We start from the raw sequence: 16,569 nt of genomic DNA, 5'->3' as shown, positions 1-16,569 counted from the left end.
CTGATTGACAATCAATTTCACATGCTGTTGTGCAAATGGAAAAGACAACAGGTGGAAATTATAGGCAATTAGCAAGACACCCCCAATAAAGGAGTGGTTCTGCAGGTGGTGACCACAGACCACTTCTCAGTTCCTATGCTTCCTGGCTGATGTTTTGGTCACTTTTGAATGCTGGCGGTGCTTTCACTCTAGTGGTAGCATGAGACGGAGTCTACAACCCAGCTCATCCAGGATGGCACATCAATGCGAGCTGTGGCAAGAAGGTTTGCTGTGTCTGTCAGCGTAGTGTCCAGAGCACGGAGGCGCTACCAGGAGACAGGCCAGTACATCAGGAGACGTGGAGGAGGCCGTAGGAGGGCAACAACCCAGCAGCAGGACTGCTACCTCTGCCTTTGTGCGAGGAGGAGCAGGAGGAGCACTGCCAGAGCCCTGCAAAATGACCTCCAGCAGGCCACAAATGTGCATGTGTCTGCTCAAACGGTCAGAAACCGACTCCATGAGGGTGGTATGAGGGCCCGACGTCCACAGGTGGGGGTTGTGCTTACAGCCCAAATACCAGAGATTGGCAAATTCGCCACTGGCGCCCTGTGCTCTTCACAGATGAAAGCAGGTTCACACTGAGCACATGTGACAGACGTGACAGAGTCTGGAGACGCCGTGGAGAACGTTCTGCTGCCTGCAACAGTCAGTAATGGTGTGGGGTGGCCGCACAGCCCTCCATGTGCTCGCCAGAGGTAGCCTGACTGCCATTAGGTACCGAGATGAGATCCTCAGACCCCTTGTGAGACCATATACTGGTGCGGTTGGCCCTGGGTTCCTCCTAATGCAAGACAATGCTAGACCTCATGTGGCTGGAGTGTGTCAGCAGTTCCTGCAAGAGGAAGGCATTGAAGCTATGGACCGGCCCGCCCGTTCCCCAGACCTGAATCCAACTGAGCACATCTGGGACATCATGTCTCGCTCCATCCACCAACGCCACGTTGCACCACAGACTGTCCAGGAGTTGGCGGATGCTTTAGTCCAGGTCTGGGAGGAGGTCCCTCAGGAGACCATCCGCCACCTCATCAGGAGCATGCCCAGGTGTTGTAGAGAGGTCATACAGGCACGTGGAGGCCACACACACTACTGAGCCTCATTTTGACTTGTTTTAAGGACATTAAATCAAAGTTGGATCGGCCTGTAGTGTGGTTTTCCACTTTGATTTTGAGTGTGACTCCAAATCCAGACCTCCATGGGTTGATAAATTTGTGAAAAATGTGATTTTGTTCTCAGCACATTCAACTATGTAAAGAAAGGAGTATTTAATGAGATTATTTCATTCATTCAGATCTAGGATGTGTTATTTTAGTGTTCCCTTTATTTATTTGAGCAGTGTATATTGCTGTGCTCTTTTGTTATTGATGTTGATGTTATTGATGTTGTTATGGGTTATTTTGTCTCTGAGGTTGGTTTCCCTACCAATGTTTTGACGTATTTGTACCAGTTAAATCATAATGTTCCGTGTATGTGTAGCTCTAGAAGCTGAAACTCTGTAGTGGTACTATTGTATAGAGAAGAGACTTTGATGATTTATGAAGATGAAAATTCTGAACTTGAAGTAACAGTACACCAATATTTTGTTGCGATATATTTTTGCTACATGGTATTTATTTGGTGTTTTTGCAAGAAATGTGTGACATTTTCATTCATATTTTTTCTGCACAACTTAGGCTGAAAAAGAAGTGGAATGGTCTTCCATTTTTCAAGTCTGGATATTAATTCTAGTTTTCTCTTTTGAATGGGGTCACTGGTCCCGTATCTGTCTTCTTCTTCATTAGTCAGAAAGATTAGTGTTTTCAACATTATCATTAGAAGTGGAAAGATGTCTTTGAAGGATCTCAATCATCCAGGTCATAGTTATCCAAAGAAGGTTAAAATCAAGGGCAATTGGACTTAGACTTGGATACTATAAGACGTTTCGTCCCTCATCCATGAGAATTCTTCTGTTCTTTTTGTGTCTATGTATATTGTCAATTTTAAATAAGGAGTAGTAACCAATAGGATCCTCCTCTAGACATCGTTTTTGAAATTATTCAATGTCCGCAATGAATTGGTAGTAAGGATTCACCATGTTTGTTTGGCTCGCATGACTTCGAAAACATCAATATATTGGTCAATGTTACTTCTTTCTTTTTAGCTGAACCTTACAGTTCTAGCTGTATCTGATGTTCAGGGCAATGTTTCTATTGTACAATATCTTATTCAAATATGGGGATGTTAATTATTTGTTTAATGTTATTTCGGAGTGTCAAATATTTGTACTTGGTTGCAACACTGAATTTGTCTATTTGTCTGGTCTTTGTGCTGCTTTTTGTTTTACTGGAATTATTCTATAATTAAATGGGATCTATAAGATTGGATCTTGAAGCTGCCTGCCCCATAGCATGTTTGGCTCTAGGTCCTATGAGATTGTTTCCTAGATTTGTTTGTTTGGTAGCTGCCTGCTCCAAAGCATGTTTTTGTCTGAATGCAATTGGATCTTGCTGTAATTGCCTTCGCCTGTAAATAGCTTCAGAATGTTTTTCTTTTTCTTTTGCTCTTGCTTGTTTTTGTGAATAATCCATGTTGGAATGGATTTGGCATGCTTTAGATTTCTGCATGTATATTTGCAAATGTCTAAACTGCTTTTGACAGACCTTGGACATATTCTGCGTAGCTTCAGATATCTGCTGTGTGGTCCTGCTTTCTTTTTTTTCCAGTGTATCAATATCAATAACTTTACCCTGTGAACAGAATTGACCAGTTTCAGGTGATTACTTATGTAGAATTTGTGTAAACATACAGTAAATTATCAGAATTTGTGTCTTTGCAAGAATTTTACCTGGTAAATATAAATGAACATCTTTTTAGCCATTTTTGCTGATAATCATCGATCCCGACATTGCGTTCTTCTAAATCTAAAAACACGCAGAACTGGTGAGAAAACGTAAAGGCTGAGTTCTTGCTATTTGTATAACAGCAGTGATAAATGTAAATAGGACTGGTTACATGACAAATAAACCTTTAACAATCACAGGAATCACCTGGAGATTAACAAGCATGTGTGGAAGGGCCGCAGGTGGGAGGCTGGCTTTCGGACTTTAGCTGAGGGCTGTGGTGCTTTGTTGTGCAGCATTTTCTCCAGTGATGTTGTTATACAAAATGGTCTTGACAATGACTTTAGAAGTCTTTGGTCCTCATGTAGTAGTATCCAAGAACAGCAGAATGTTCCGTTCATAGCGTGCGATAGATTTGGAATGAGTGGAACCGCTGTAAAAGCCCCTGAGGAGGTACGTGAGCACCTTGCTGTGCTTTGTTTATGTTCAGCGAAGTGTCTGCAAGGGTGCACGCAGCTTAAGTAACATCATTGCACCCCTTAAGTCGTGCGTTGCCTTCCGAGGGCATAATTGAGCTCGCCCATTCATTTTGACGATGGCAAATGGTGAAACTCAAACACAAAAACCAACCAAACTGTTTAAATAACTTACTAACATTCATTCACTCGGTGAGTCACAGACAGACCTTCGTGTTTATAAATCTGGCCTCCATTTTGCTGCGGTCCAGCCAAAAATTTTACTTATGACATCAACTAGCTGGTTGGCACATGTTTTTAGCACATTACCATGGATCAATTCAATTCATTTTAATTTTATTCATATAGCACCAATTTATAACATAAGTTATATCATTGCACTTTTCATATAGACCAGGTCTAGACCGCACTCTCAATGTTTATTATTGAGATCGTAGTGGGTGGTAGTGTTGTACTGGAGTGCATTATTTTGAAAGATGTTTCTGACATTCCAAATGAGTTTAACATCTAATCAGGACTGGACATGACACTGGACAGACACACAATATTATAATTACCCAGCCTGCCCTAGAAAAATGATTCCCATCTAAATGGGAAATGTGTATATTGTTACAGCACATGTATGTACTGTCAAGAAATAATCCATTGGCTGCCTGCAGACTGCAGAAACCCTCTAGCAGTCAAAAACAAAACAGAGAGACAAGTGTTAAAACTTTAATAGTGATCTGGGCATACATTTTAAGATTTATGCATAGTAAATGAAAATAAGGGAAGTCAATTTTGCTATATTTACTAAACTGCCAATTAAAACAATTAAAAATAAATGTCAAATGAAGCTTATATTACTCCCTCCAGACTTAAATAAATAGTTTCAAACTCCTCTGATATCCCCTGTGATGTTGATGGACAAGACGGTACTTTAATCCATTTGATGTGATGTATTAGTGCCATCATCTGGTAAGAAGTGGGTTTCAATGGACACACTGTTGTGACAAACAATGCTGGATGCTATATTTCTTCATGGAAAACAGCAATTGTGTTTTCTGATATTTTCTCATATGTAATGAGCATTACAACATGTGGGTGCTAGTGTGGCTATCCACTTTCAGACCAAAAGCAGTGCTGAGTTTGGACAAAGTTCCACGAGGCTGCATTTGTGGGAATGGTGAAATAAGATCCAGGAAGGTTTGTTTGAGTGATGGATCCATAAGTATGAAGTTTTAACAGATGCCAAAAAACTGCTAAGCTGTTTAGAAATATTATAACATAGGATTTCACCATAGTGACTTTTATCTTTTGCCAGCGCAGCTGAATGACAACAAATATTTTTGTTGGAAATCATATGCACTTGTGACTTTAAAGTAGTCTTTTAATAACAATAACGATGGGCTAAATGACTAGTTGTAATGTGAAAGGGGTTGCTTGTTGTGACAAATCCACAAAGAACTGGAAGAGTGCAGATGCTTGGTTTGTACCGGTGTCCGTGTGTCATCTGTAAATGCAGGTCGCCGAGCAGATCTGCCAGGCTGAGCATATCTGGTACCTCCCCGGCAGTCAAGATGGCGGCGAAGATAACAAATCCAGGTATTTATTTATCTTGTATCATGCATAACTTTAGTAGATCATAAGATATCGGGTATGGAATTAATCTGTAGGTGTTAATACCAAGCTTTTCTGATGTCGCTTCAGTGAACTAAAATCTTACAATGCTTACATTACATTACATGCTTATTATTTAACTAATGTCTGCAGTAGATGATGATAAATCAAAGTCATTCCACCAGCTGTTGGGTGCCCCATATCACACAACAACTTTTGTAGTCTTTGTAGTATTCGATAGCAAAACTGCCAGAAAGTCAGATCTTACACAACAGAAGACCATGATGACCGCTCAAAACAGACCCACACAATGCTGAACCAGAACCAAAGACACTATCATAAAATACAGCCTGCATTATCATCTCTAATTCTAATTCCTTGTCTTACATACAGTTAACAGCAGTTTGATTAGACCTAGTTTTATTAGATTTTTTTGTGTTTTAACTTGTTGAAGGTGAATTTGACTACCTTTGCTTACAGTATCTCACAAAAGTGAGTACACCCCTCACATTTTTGTAAATATTTCATTATATATTTTCATGTGACAACACTGACGTCATGGAGGAGTGAAAGTCCAGTGGCAACCTGTGAAGCTCTGGTGAACTCCATGCCCAAGGAAGTTAAGGTAGTGCTGAAAAACAGTGGTGGACACTTTGGGCACAATTTGGACATTTTCAATTAGGGATATCCTCACTTTTGTTGACATTAATGGCTGTGTGATGTGTTATTTTGAGGGGACAGCAAATTCACACTGTTATACAAGCTGTACACTCACTACTTTACATTGGAGCAAAGTGTCATTTCTTCAGTGTCGTCACATGAAAAGATATAATCAAATATTTACACAAATGTGAGGGGTGTACTCACTTTTGTGTACTATTCTAAAGCCCCTGCCTTTTAAAAACCAAAATATCACAAAAGATAAATCATAATCTCTAAACTAATAACGAGCACATAAATAAATAAAACATGTGTTTAGACTCCTTAGCCCCCCCCCCCAGCCGTAATTCGAACCACGGTCATAAATATGCACAAAGATTATTAGGCTGATGGTTCAAGTCGAATGCAAGATGCAGACAGATACACTCATGGTAGACAGACAAAGTCTGAGATGGGTTTGCTGGTGAACATACTGAAGCATTTAGCAGCTAAAGATAAAGACATTTTAGTAGTAGTAGTTGGTGGAGACCAAAACAGATCTAAAAGGGGAGTGAATATTGTCACAACATCTCCAGTTTCACATCAGAAGCACTACCTTTGCTCTTTTCTGTATTCAATGTGCTGGTTATTTCTTTCTCTAACATTATTCATGTCTCATCAGAATTTCTCAAACCCTAACCAAAGCCTTTACCTGTCACTGTCCCTGTCCATCTTTTTAGACCTTTTTGAATAGCTACCGGAAATCTTAACATTTTCTTTTGACCCAGCTACTATGAGAAGCCAAACAGATGCTCAACAGAAGCTGTGTCTACCGCATGAATTGGGTTTTAGAGTGATATTTATACTTAACAAGGTTGGTATTTGGCCGGGCAGTGAGACTGTGCTGGACGGTCCACAGAGAAATCACAGAAAATTCCTTCAAAATGATTTCTAATTACACACTACATTCTTCTGCAGACTCCAGGGGGTTTTGAAATATAGGTGAGAGATACAGACAGACAGAAAGGGGGAAGGAGATACAGAGAAAAATAGGGGCGTAGCTATTGGATAGAGAATAAATAGAAAGTGGGAGATGAGAGATTGTGTGGTGACGGGGTCAGGATAAAGGCTAAAGAAAGAGAAAATGAGCACTGCTATTTCTATATTCTTAGTCATCTTCATCGTGATGAAATAAGAGGGATGGAGCAACATACTGTAAGCCCATAAAAAGTGACAGAGAGACATTGAGACAGACTTGAGGAGACAGAGAGAGAGACGTGCTGGAGTTGTGTAAGATATTTCACCACATCCATTTGTCTACTTTAGAGTTTAGGGTCGTCTACAGATTACATGAAGGTTGCAACCTACAGTGCCCTGCAAGAAACCCTCATCCCTTTAAAGCATCATTGTTTTTCAAAGATAACAGTTATATTTGACTTGGAGGAAGATTTTTCATCCCAGGAAAGAGTTTCTATCAAGGTTTCCTGGAGGGGAAACCAAAAGGAAAAAAAAGAATCCCTGAAACATAACTCACTGTTTCTGCGTACTCAGATGGAAAATCTAACGCTCAACATGAAGAAGTGTATGTTAGTGTAGAAGCTAGAGCACCAAAAACTTTTTAAGTGAGCTCAGTAGGAAATATATCCTAAATCTGTTGCTGAATAGTACCACTTTGTCATGTAAAAACCGGCACGTTAACAATGACAGCTTCTGCCTCTGTTCAAGTTTTAAACATTTACTATATTAGTCAAGAAAAACTGATGGAAAGGACACTTCTTTAACAGTTGCATGTTTTTACCCATTTACTGCGATCTGTTCATAAGTGCAAACCAATTTTAAAGCCACTCTGTTTGAGATCAATTAACGTGTTTTTCCTACCTTTCTGACAACCATTGGTTTCCCTTCATTTACCCGCAATATAAACATCAGTGGTTAGTCAAATACTGAAATGAATGGAAACCAATGGCTGTGTAGAATGTAGGCAGAACACATTTATTCATCTAAAACAAATACATGTTAATGTAAAAATAAAGTAGTTTGAAGTGGAAAAATAAGAACAACATATGCTAAAGCTCCCCTGGCAAACACTTAGTAGAGGCATTTGTGAGGCCAAGTCAACACTTAAATAATCAAGCCTGCCGCCATATAATTACAGTCATATAAAATTAATTTACATTGCTAATACATTGTAAAGGAAACTTTATCAATATTTTATATGAACAATTGACAAAATTTCATGATGTAATGTGAAAGGAGTCACTTGTAGCGACTAACTCACAAAGAATTATCTTCTGCAGTTCCTCTCCATGTTCCAGTGTTTTAGCATCTTTCAGCTCATTATTATCATCATTATTTTGGTTTTACGACCTGCAGCTTCACTGATTGGTTCAGTCTTATCAATCATCAACCCCATTACCAGCAGCAGGCAACGTTTTTCAGCATCAAAGCTTTTTTATACTGACTGTAGGGCGGATCAGACAAAGTATTGAATTATATTGATGACAAAAGATTTAAGAACTTTATGACCTACTCAGTGTGCAAGGCAACCTTTGAGAGTGCACAGGCATGCATTTGTAAGAGCAGAATTACCTGACGAAGATTTTCTCCTTCTTAATACTACATCACCTGACTTGGACAGAACATCAAAACATTACCTTCTAAAATCTAAATCTATGCTCCCGTTATTTGAGCAATAATACTGTATATATTTTTTGTTAGTTACTGCATAAAAATAACAACCTACCATTATATTTGTATGACCTTATGATATAATAAGAAGCGCTTCACACACATCAAGTCACAGCAGCCTGATGACAGTAACCCATTAAGCTTAATTTATAATTCTGCGTCAAATCTACGCCGTAGCCGACGTGCATCTCCTCAAAAATGGAACTATATGTTGCAGCAACACGGACCATGAGAACTGTGGTCGGTAGGCTGGGGAACCTCGCAATTCTTCCAAGCCCACAGAAGTGCTCCATGCTTTGAAGAAAGTTTTACTAGCGGCCAGTATATTTTGGCCGTCACATCTAAGGCTGAATGATTAATTGCATTTGCGATAATATCGCAATATGATAAAAATAGATTTTCTAATCCAAAGGCTGTGATTACACCCTGGTCACATGACTCTGGTCATGAGAGTAAAGCAGTCTGAAGAGGAAGCATCAACTTCGCACATGACCCTGTGCCTTGACTTGTACAATAGCCTCAAGCTTGACAGAACCTTACACTGCAGAGACTTTAGAGTCAAACAGGGAATGAAATTAGCACCCACCAAATGCGGGTAAACTGTTTGCGACGGTGGGTGAAATTGTCGGGCCATTTGCCACTTTGGCAGACAGACAAATGCACAATAGAAAGACACATGTAGTAAGTGTAGCGTATCGTGGTGATCGGCGCACACAGACACCAGTCAGCTCAGGGAATATCTGTGACGGCGTTTCAAACCAAACTCACCAGTCTGGAAGGGGCCCAGTCCGTCCCGGGTTATTTGTTTGCTTGCTGGGACTCTTGTGGAGATTTGAGCTGAGATAAAGACTCATTAATTGGTTGAACTGTGGGTTTTGTACTGAGCGCTTACTGTATAATACAGTGTGGTGAACTTTGTTTTTCTTGTCGTCTGTAGGTAGGCTGACCTGATGATATTATATGATGCTTTTAAATCCAAAATGAAAGATTTAGAGGCCGGTACCTAAATGTTTTTTTTAGCAAAAACTCAAAATTAGTTAATGAATGTTAGCTTACTAGTCTTCTGTGTTATTTGTCTATACCTATGTGGTTTTTATTTTTATGGATGCTGCCGGTCTCTGCCAGGTCACCCTTGCAAAAGAGGTTCTTAATCTCAATGGGACTCTCCTGGTAAAATAGAAATTTAAAAAATTAAAAATTATTTAATGCCATGACTTGATTCTCAAATTATCTTTCTCTGTATTTTTTATAGTTTGATACTTCTTCTCCATCATTGCTCATAATAATAATTCATGCAACGCATTCATCACCTAATTTCATCACAACATATAGGCCTGGCCTACAGAGAAGGACAGTGTATGTTTAATCTAATCTAATATTGTGTTATTGTGTCATACTATACGCTGATTTAATACTTGTCTGTTTTGAATAATAAAGAACATATTAAATCACAATATTGGTAAAAGAAAAATCATTCAGGCGTAGTCACAACCCACAGAAAATGAATCTTTTCACTGTCAGAATGTGATCCATTCGCTCACATTTGAAAAGTCTACAAGAGGCGCACGATTTTCATTTTACCCCCATTTAAGTTAGCGGAGGGCTAAACTGGAAGTTAACAGTCACCACAGTGACGCTATAATGCTTCCAACAACTAGCGTTTCGTCTTCGACGCAGACACCGAAGCACAAGTATAAACTCAGGCTTTAAGTTTTGATAATCACTGATCCTCCTGGTGGCGATACTAGGCAACACCACGAGGGGGATTTAATTTCAGCCAAGTACCCAGCGGAGACCCCCTGGGGTCAGTCACAGATCTGCCTGTGCCCTAACGTGCCCTCAGGCAGCAATTCTAGGTGACTGGATCTGTACATTTGAGCCAGCAACAGGGATTCTCATGATCCTAATAATCAAAGCTGCTCACTCTCGCTTTTGGTATTCTGAATCCCTTGAGCACAAACTCAGACTGAGGGCAGAGTGTCACCTGTTTAATTTGACTGCAGATTATATTAACTGGCAATATTGGATCAAAAAGGTTTCACAAGGAAGGCTGGGGAATGGGTGAAATGAAAACACATAAATTTGACACCGAAGGTCGTGGTTCGTGTTCTGTGGTCTGGCTTTTAGTCACCATCGAGATTTTCAATGTCTAAACCAAGCAATCTTTTTCTGACTTTTACCATGTGATTGGAGTTAAACATAACCTTAGTAGACAATGAAAACAAGTTAAAAACATTGGCAGAGAACATTTTGCAGGGTTAATATAAGACTTTAAAACTAATCTTTTGAATTGAACAAAATTCAAACTTGAGGTGAAAGCTCCATGACACAGTCTCATATTTCGAAACACTGTTCGGTGCAGGACCAGTGGTTTGATAAGGCTCACCCTCAGAAAACCCCAAAGCAATGAGGCAAAACAATTCTGGAGCAGATCCCGCAGGTCAAAAGGAAAACTGCATGTGGAAAGCCAATGAAAACATGAAGGAGAGGTAAAAAAACGAAGTGGAACCACTAGGAAAGTCATGAAGAAAAATGGCACCGAACAGGGTTCACTGGAGAGGTTGACTGGGGATTTTTCTCCATAACAAAGCAGATGTAGTGTCAAATGAGTCAAGGAGGATCTAGGCTGAACCATGTACAACACATTATGCTGATAATATGCTAAACATTTTCAGACCGGTTTGATTTTAAGCCAAATACAGGACCAGTAATTGAGAATTTTACCACTACAACTATGAGACTGTAGCAGCACTACAATCAGGACAACTGAGTGACACATTGTGTTTTTATTTCTCACAACAACCAGTCAACTTAACGGACCCTGGTTCCGTCTGGACCTGGCGCCGTCCTATTCAGACCCGGATCTATAACTGATAAATTACTGAGAATTATTAAACTTTGATAAAGCATTTCTACTTTAACCGGCTTTGCTGCCAAGGAAACACAGACCAATTTCATGTGCTGTAAATCATCTTGCGTGATGCTACTCATTCTGAATAGCATTGTGACTCAAGTCAGTTAGACACACTGGGGGGAGAGAAACCTTCTTGAATTTGAATTGAATTCGATTCCAGCCCAGGCCCTTTGCTGCATGTCACCCCCCCCCTCTCTCCCCTGCCCTTCCTGTCTCTCTCCAGCTATCACAATCACACTAAAGCAGAAATGCCCCAAAAGAAACCAGAGATATCGTCTCTTTTATTCCATGCATTCTTCTTCCTTGTCAAAGCCTGGTTCCTACATTGCCCACAATGCAAGTCTACTGCAAACAGTTCAGTCTGAGATTCGGGTGTGTTATGCTGGCAGCGGCTAATGTAGACTCGAGCAAAGATGAAGAGCTGTAGAGTTCCGGTAAGCTCACTTCTTTCTATCGGCACACCCGCAGATTTTTTTACTTTTTCAAACTTGCAGTCTTCAGCCTCGACTGACACTGACAATTGATCCGATTTCGCACTCTGGAGCCACAAAAGGGTTTATAGAACTTTTTTCACATATACAGTAGTACTCCACAAGACCTGAAAGCAAATAATGATGTGTACATTTGGTGGTTTCCCTTTAAACTTTGTCTGTTTCATTACCCAATCCAAGAATAAAAACCTTCAACCTGTTAAATTGCCACTCTTTTTTTAGTTGCCTAATTAATAAAAGGCTCAGGAAAGCGCTAGAGATGACTTTGTCTAAGAAACTAAGATCTTTTCTGCAGTAAGCTGAACAAAAACGGACCAAACCACTCGTTTTAAGCACGAAGCAAGAAACTGTAAGTGTGGAAAGCACATTAAATGGTTGTTTAAAAACCTAATTGCTACCTTACTGCATTATCTCAAACATGCATCTGTTTTTTAAAATCTTAAATTCTTCAGTGTAAGTGAAAGGGCTTTGGGGGTAGAATGCAGGATCCAGGAGAAAAACTTATCATCCCAATTAGGAGTCTGCTGTGATCAAAATGCTGCATGTTACTGCTTAGCACTTATCCCCCCTTACACACACACACACACACACTTGACCTCTGTGACACCTGCCTTCATTGGCTCTTTTCACTGGCTAATTTGAAAACACTCATTCTTAATCCTCCCCCCTGGAACATGTTCACCGCCCTCTCTCTCTCTCTCTCTCTGTTTCCCTTCCTCTCTCATCCAGTTTCTCTAACAATTCAGTTCACTTCAGATCTGCTATGCTGGCATGACATTAGAGTAAAATGCATTTCGATGTTATATCAATCCCACTATTATTATATATATTTAACTTGACAGATAATAACCATTTAACCAACTCCTGTAAAACAATAAACAGCTAGTTTATAATTGGACACACAAAATCAGTGTTTGTGTATCTCTCTCTCTGTCCTTGACCTCTCAGATCCAGAGGCTCAGCAGAAAAAGCTCAGGCTAAACCTTTAATGATATCCTGCGCACCACAACAGATGATTGCGATCAGTTAGGAAAACACACTTGGAAAGCCCTGGCTTTGGCTTCTCCTTCTGAGCGCTGACTGTTACTAACGTGCCTTTTGTTTTCGCTCGTCCGAAGCCACACACACACACACCAGGGGAATAAAACTTGGAAAGTGAACTGAGATCAAACTTAGCAAGAGGGATAAAGTGCAAGCACCAGGGTTTTTTTTGGTGGGGGGGGGTTCTGGCATTGTTTAAACAGTTTAGTGGCATTTGGTTCATGTGCCACTTTTTCAGGGCACTTTGGATTATTTGTCTGCAATTTCTGGGTGTTTGCACACATGTTGTAGGCAGGCTAAACACGGGTAAATAAGCAGCAAATATATCCTCACTTTAAATCCCTTGTATGGGTCAAGCTCTTTCAACACTCTCAAACCCTTAGCCTCCATTTATAATGCACACTTTTAGTTGAAAACCTGGCAGATTGAGTGGAACTTCCCATGACAAGTAAACTGAACTGGATGTGCAAATTCGGTGGACTGCCCCTTTAATAAAGTACCACTGAATTTCCTAATTGTAGAGCTATCCACAACTAATGTGTGTTATGCCTAGATTTTTAAGCTTATACCAATTATTTAGTAAAAATGAATGTTGTAGAAGGCAAAATTAGATGAGTTTATGTTACTCATAATGTACACTATGAATTTACATCATCCGGATTCATGCCAACCACAGCAGGTGGGTAGTTTTACTCTCCACTGTCCTTCACCTCCCTGTGCTTGTTTTTACTGAGATATTAAACTATTCCTAGAATCTCTAAAATAAAATGGTAAAATGATAATATCATTAATAATATGTAAAATACAATTAGGGCCTATTCATCCCAATCAAGAGTCGCACGGTGGTCCATTTAAGAGAAGAATTAAGAAGTAGTTTCACTATGTGGTTCCGACCCACTCTTAAACCAGGATGGGCCCCAGGTCGTCCCTGGACCCCCTTACTGACAGGATCAGGTGACACGTGGGCCGGTGCTGTGTGCATCCAGACACACACAGAGGCAGCCAGGTTCACTTCAAACAAGTTCTGCTTATTTTTGCCCCTCAAACTTACCGGCTCGTCAGTCTGCTCCTGCTCGTAGTAATCATAATAGTCGTTGTGGCTGAAGTCGCTCGCGAGGCTGGTGAAGCGAAGATATGCGAGGAAAAGAGATATTCCCAGTAGGTGCATGTTTATAAAGTCCCGCAGTGTTTATGATCCGAGAACCATAAAATGGGAATATTAAAAGATCCTCCGCTGTGTCTGCGCTCCCCGGTCCTGCTGATTACACTCTTTCATTTGGCACCTCTCTCTCTCTCTCTCTCTCTCTCTCTCTCTCTCTCTCTCTCTCTCTCCTTTGTCTCTCTATTAAGGTTCAGTAGCTACTTGTTCCACAGAGAGGCTGCCGCATGTGTATGAACCCCGCTGTTAATGAAAGCCCGGTCATATGGAAAGAGATAAATCCGGTGGGTCAGGCTGAGTCAATCCGGACCTTTGAGGCGCAGAATTATCTGGAAACGGACCACGGGCCTTCAAAATAAAAGCCTCCAGCTGGTCGCTATAGGCCTACCTAATCGACATTTTATGGGAATAGCATCAAAGGCGCCATGTGGCAGAGTAGGCTACAGTCACCTCTGCAGCTGGAAAGGAAGAATCGTGTTTTCATAACAGGATAAGTAGCCCGCATGAAAACTGGGTGGCCTTACATTTTTTGACTCATTTATCTACACACCACAAATTAAGTCATCACAGCAGGCGATTATCTTATGGTCAGAGCAATACAATCTGGTGACTCTTTCATTCTGGGGTCACATGATATAGAAACAACAGATTTGAAAATAGTTATCGAAATAGAAGAAGCACTAAAATCCAACAATTAGAGGTGTGTTTGGTTTATTCAGTGTAGTAATAATGTTTGGTATTGATTTGGAGTCGTTGGGTCATATCAGATGCCATTATTTTCTATGCAGTCTGCCTTTTTGTAAAATAAACTAACCACCCAGTAGTAGGTGTGCTACATGGGACAAAATTAGTAGCCTATATATTTTTAAATCGTAAGTTTCGCTAACATGGGCAAGTAAGCACAAATATATTGTATCATTCGATGGTCCCTTGGTCAAACTCCAGCAGTTAGGAGCGAACACTGAAACTGAGAAAGAAGACGCTGCTGGACACAGAGGGAATGTCTGTCGAATATCCATCGTAAAAGTAACTTTACCGAGGTTTACAACCGATATAGGCTAATGCAACTCTATTGCTTATGCTGAAGTCCTTATGAAACATTAATGCAGCTTTATTGAGAAAGGTCGGGGCGGACGTTGCACCTTTTAAATGTCGTCAGCTTTACATGATCCGCTACTTTACCTGTGAGTTGGGGAATTAAATTGAGGAAAGAGCAGCGGTCATCCCAGCATTCACAGAGCCGAGAGAGAGAGAGAGAACGAGAGGCAACTGGTTAATATGAGACAGAAATGTTGTGATATATTTGAACAAGACAGCCACTGAAGCTGGTTGTAGCCTGCAGGGACAGTTGTGTGTCTTTGCACTGCAGGGCGTTGACACTGGTGGTCTGTGGACTCTCTGGAGACTGAAACACTGGCCTCTCAGAATTACCAGCTTGCTGTTACCTAGCTCATTAACATGACACCCGATTTACATACCTTCCACTGTTCTTCCATGATTTATAGTTGGCACAAAAGTTGTTTTAATAATAGGCAGGGTGTACTACAGGGGAGCCAGGGGCATCTTAGCTCCCCTTTTAACATTAATTGCTATATTTCTCTACCATCATGGATCCATGCCTAAAATCAGGAGCGTCAGACTTCCCTACCTCCCGTCCTGGGGAAAAAAGTGAGCTATATTAGCCTCGTTATGATCCTCAGAAGGCGCTGGGTAAGCAAACACAAATATTATGGAAGACCATTCGTGCAATACCTCTGAAGAAATACTGCGATGCATATGTAGCCCACTGCTAAGTACATACCAAAACTATTACAGGATTATCAATAGAACGCGCCACAAGTCCATGTTAGAGATCAGGAGTACCGCATTAGTTGCTCATACTTGCTGGTGACACTTTATTCATTGCTGGCACAAACCTGTGAGTGTGCATAGTGATACCTAGTGGTAGGACCGGTAAAATTAGACAGAGATTGGATATTGATATTGAATTTGAGATATGCAGTGCATCAGAATGATAAAGTTGACTACAGGCACTCAAGGTGAGCCATAGCTTGGCCTATTATTTTGTTTTGGGTGCTCCAAGAAATATTCAGCAGGGAACACAAATGGTCAAAAATGTGTCCCTCAGATTTCTTTTCAGACACCCGTATTAGACAAGAATGGAGCAAGCCGTTGGCTGTGACAGGTATTTGCGTGTTAATGCGCCAAAATGAGACGTCTTAAGGCATAGAAAATCTACCTGATATTTTAATGCGTAAATGCCAGCCCCACTGGTTGCCCTTGTATGCTGCTATGTTAATTACACCCCATTGTAAAGTGGGAGAGAACAATGCAGCAAGGAATTCAGGCAGTTCAGGGATTTATTTAGTGATAACATGAAGGAGCATACGCTTACTGACGTAGGTAGAAAGTCCGAACAGAAGTCAGAAGCCAAGATGCGATATGTGATATGCGATACGTGATACGCCAGACACGATACGGGTTCAGGGATCAGAGGCTGGAAAGCAATAGCGGGTAGCCTGGGAGATGAAGAGCAGAGAAGCAGGAAAGCTCATGCGTGCTCGTGCCAGGAAAATGTCAGACTCAGATGGCTGTCAGCTGAGATTGTCCTGTCAAGTGGGTGAGGATAAGGCACCAAGGATCAGGACCCAAGTTAGGGTTGGGCCGATAGATAATGCCACTGTCCAGCGGTAATGGCTGACAGACA

The 16,569-nt window shown here is 40.8% G+C and overlaps 1 protein-coding gene across 1 annotated transcript in view; it reads right to left on the bottom strand.

The window, feature by feature from the left end:
* Positions 1–14,103, bottom strand: part of vegfc (vascular endothelial growth factor c) — a 77,417-nt gene extending 63,314 nt beyond the window's left edge. The window contains exon 1 of the mRNA XM_046048366.1: positions 13,755–14,103. Coding sequence (XP_045904322.1) covers positions 13,755–13,871 — 117 coding nt within the window. The 5' untranslated portion in view covers positions 13,872–14,103. The remainder of the gene's footprint in view (positions 1–13,754) is intronic.
* Positions 14,104–16,569: the final 2,466 nt, after the last annotated feature.

This window comes from Micropterus dolomieu, linkage group LG04, assembly GCF_021292245.1.
Source record: "Micropterus dolomieu isolate WLL.071019.BEF.003 ecotype Adirondacks linkage group LG04, ASM2129224v1, whole genome shotgun sequence".
NCBI classification, from domain to species: domain Eukaryota; kingdom Metazoa; phylum Chordata; class Actinopteri; order Centrarchiformes; family Centrarchidae; genus Micropterus; species Micropterus dolomieu.
This window is presented reverse-complemented; position numbering and strand designations above follow the sequence as displayed.